A 1,542-nucleotide genomic window follows, 5' to 3' on the forward strand; every position below is an offset into this window, starting at 1 on the left:
CTCCATCTAGGGCCCATGGCGAGCCGAGACCCCCGAGTCCACCCTGCTCATGAGGCCCCCGACTATGGCAGGTCTCTGTCCAGGGCCCTTGGGGACCTCAGACCCCTTCCAGGGCCGTACACCTGCCACCGGACCTCCGAGCACCCTCCCAATCCCTGAACCTTCCCCCACGCCCAGACCTCCGCCACGAGGCCCCTCCAGGCCCGGACCCCCGCTACCCTGCACTCACCCTCCCGGCAGCGCCGTCTCCAGATGGTGTCGTTGTGCAGGATGCGACAGAACTTGGTGCAGACCTGGGCCAGGCTGGGCAGGTCAGTGCCGGGCAGCGAGGCGAAGATCTCCACCAGCAGCTCGGGAGGCAGCTCCAGCAGCGAGCAGCGCGGGGGTGGCGAGGGGCTCGAGCTCCGGCCGCTCCACTCACTGCACAGCTCCGCCGCGCCCGCCTCGATGCGCTCCTCTTCCAGGTCCGTGTCCGGCTCGCTGTCGGCCGCCGCCGTCTCGGCCGGGTCCCGGCGCTGCTGGCGACGCCGACACCCCCGCGAAGGGCCCACCCCACAGAGACGAGCGCACACCGCCATGCCCGCCGCGTAACCGCCGCCGCCGCCGCGCCTGCACCTGCGCCGCTATCAGCCGGCCCCGCCCCGCGGGAGAGCCCAGCCGGGCCCGCAGGCCTAGTCCCGCAGGCCTAGTCCCGCCGATCAGCGCCCAGCCCCGCCCAGTCGGAAACCTAGCCACGCCCCCACTAGTCTCGGGCCCGCCCCCAGGGAGGACCTGCAGAGGCCCCGCCCCGGGGAGCCCCGCCTGCGGGGGTGGGTGATCCGCCGCGCCCTCTCCTAAAGGGCCGGCGACCCCCGGGGGCTCTGGCCTCGGCTCCCCTGAGGTCTGCGGGCCTCCTGTCCCCCTCGCGGAGCTTGCACGGGAAAAGAATGTCACCCACAAACACGCCACGGCTGCCCCTTCCCGACTAAAGACGTGAGTGTGGGCAGCAAAAGGGCGAGCTGCCGCGTGTGAGGACCGAACCCACCTTCTGCAGACCATAGGGCTGACGCGCAACCCACTGCGCTGACCTGGCTCGGCTCGCGGAGCCCGCTCTTCACCCAGGAGCGCCTTCAGGTTTGTCTGCCGCGCCCAGGATGGCCCTAAGGATCCCCGGGAGACATTCCACCCCGGCCCCCCCCCACCATGACCCAAAGGATCCTCTCTCCAGAATGGTCAGAGAACTCTCAAAATAACCTCCGTCCATGGAATCCCCTCCAGGACCCTCCTCTGAGGGCCCCCACGGGCCCCCACCAGAACCCGCTTGGGACCTCCCCCTGAGGGGAAGCCCCCAAGGACCTGCCCCCAGGATTCCCCCAGGGACACCTTTCCTCCCCAGAACCCCCCTTCCCCCCGGAAAGAAAGCTCCCAATGGCCCCCCAAGAACTTCTGCTTCACAAGAAGGCGAGATTAAGTGGGAAGTGGAAGCATTGCCAACTTGTTAAAGTTCTACGAACTAGGTAAGCAAAGAGAACCCTAATTGTGCCTGGCAAGTCTTTTATCGAA

General features: G+C 68.3%; 1 protein-coding gene across 6 annotated transcripts in view; it reads right to left on the reverse strand.

The window, feature by feature from the left end:
• Positions 1-612, reverse strand: part of FBXO31 (F-box protein 31) — a 39,734-nt gene extending 39,122 nt beyond the window's left edge. For 3 of the 6 annotated variants that reach the window (XM_023761096.1, XM_023761097.1, XM_023761095.1), the window contains exon 1: positions 230-610. In XM_023761096.1, coding sequence (XP_023616864.1) covers positions 230-578 — 349 coding nt within the window. In that variant the 5' untranslated portion in view covers positions 579-610. Of the gene's footprint in view, positions 1-229 lie in introns of all 6 variants that reach the window. The other 3 variants (XM_006097329.3, XM_006097328.3, XR_002831318.1) reach the window with 2 other exon arrangements.
• Positions 613-1,542: the final 930 nt, after the last annotated feature.

Source organism: Myotis lucifugus, unplaced genomic scaffold (genome assembly GCF_000147115.1).
Source record: "Myotis lucifugus unplaced genomic scaffold, Myoluc2.0 scaffold_198, whole genome shotgun sequence".
Lineage (NCBI taxonomy): Eukaryota > Metazoa > Chordata > Mammalia > Chiroptera > Vespertilionidae > Myotis > Myotis lucifugus.